Below are 1,211 nucleotides of genomic sequence, written 5' to 3' on the forward strand. Positions count from 1 at the left end.
AGTTCAACAGCACATACACCTGTCAACTCTCAAGCACATAGCTTTAGATTTCTCTAGTGAAATCCCAATTGCATCTCCAATTGGATTGTGTGGCAAAGTCATGCACAGGTCACCAGGGGCAAAGCTCACACAGGACTTTGGTCCTTCAATGGGTGGTGGTCAGCAACAGTCACTGAACGCTCCTGAGTATAATGTGCTTTGATGAACACCCTCTCCCAAGTCAGCCATCCTGAAAGATTTGCCATCAGAATCTGAAACAGAAGCTCCAAGAGAGCCAAGATTTCTGTCTGATTTGGACACCAGTGACTTTCACAGACATTGGTAAACAATAAGTATTTGTTTAATGAATTAGTCAGAAAGAATATACTTGTAGCTGGGGGTAAGTAGAAGAACAAATATAAAAGCCTCTATACAAGAGAGATTATGAAGAATCACTTGTCTCTTCTCACATTATTGGGCTTTGGGATAAAGCTTTTGTACACTGTAAAGATTTGTCACTCATATTGGTTTAATTAAACATTGATTGGTCAGTAGCCAGGCAGGAAGTATAGGTATGGCAACCACACTAAGAGAATTCTGGGAAGAGGAAAGGCAGAGATGCAGTCACCAGTAAGACACAGAGGAAATAAGATGAGAATGCTTTACTGAGAAAAGGCACCAAGCCACATGACTAAACATAAATAAGAATTATGGGTTAACTTAAGAAGTAAGAGGTAGTTAGTAACAAGCCTGAATAATAGACCAAGCCTCTGTATGTTTCTTTGGGACTGAATGGTTATGAAACAGGCAGGGCAAAAAACTTTCATCTACAAATGGTGCCCAACGTGGGGCGAGAATTACCACATAAAGCCAGAGAAAGCTTAACAAAAAGAATTCTAGACAGACAAGAACAGAGTCAAGCACAGCTTCTTGGTAACCATCTTTTCTCTAGTAGGCTCTGTTTGCTACAGGCAATCAGAAGTGTGGCTCCTTTAAGAGAGGCTTCCTGACTCAGCTTTAGTAGAAAACACCTTGCAGCTCTTTTAAGAGGCCCTGCCACTAAACAACTCAATGATGTTTATGAGCTGGCAGCATGCTTCTTTTTTTTTTTTTTTTTTTTGTTTTGAACATAAAGTTTATTTTAAGCTGAACTTGAAATTTGGATTCCCAATGTCAAGGACAGCAGATGCTAACTGCAAACTGTACAAGCTGAATGACTGCACATGTGACCT

At 40.1% G+C, this 1,211-nt stretch overlaps 1 protein-coding gene across 1 annotated transcript in view; it reads right to left on the reverse strand.

Annotated features, from left to right (window-relative positions):
* LOC101980065 (baculoviral IAP repeat-containing protein 1a-like) overlaps positions 1 to 1,211 on the reverse strand; it is a 32,303-nt gene that overhangs the window by 18,266 nt on the left and 12,826 nt on the right. The window contains 1 exon segment of the mRNA XM_013349641.2: positions 130 to 229. Coding sequence (XP_013205095.1) covers positions 130 to 229 — 100 coding nt within the window.

The sequence above is a fragment of the Microtus ochrogaster genome, chromosome 19 (genome assembly GCF_000317375.1).
Source record: "Microtus ochrogaster isolate Prairie Vole_2 chromosome 19, MicOch1.0, whole genome shotgun sequence".
Classification (NCBI taxonomy): Eukaryota; Metazoa; Chordata; class Mammalia; order Rodentia; family Cricetidae; genus Microtus; species Microtus ochrogaster.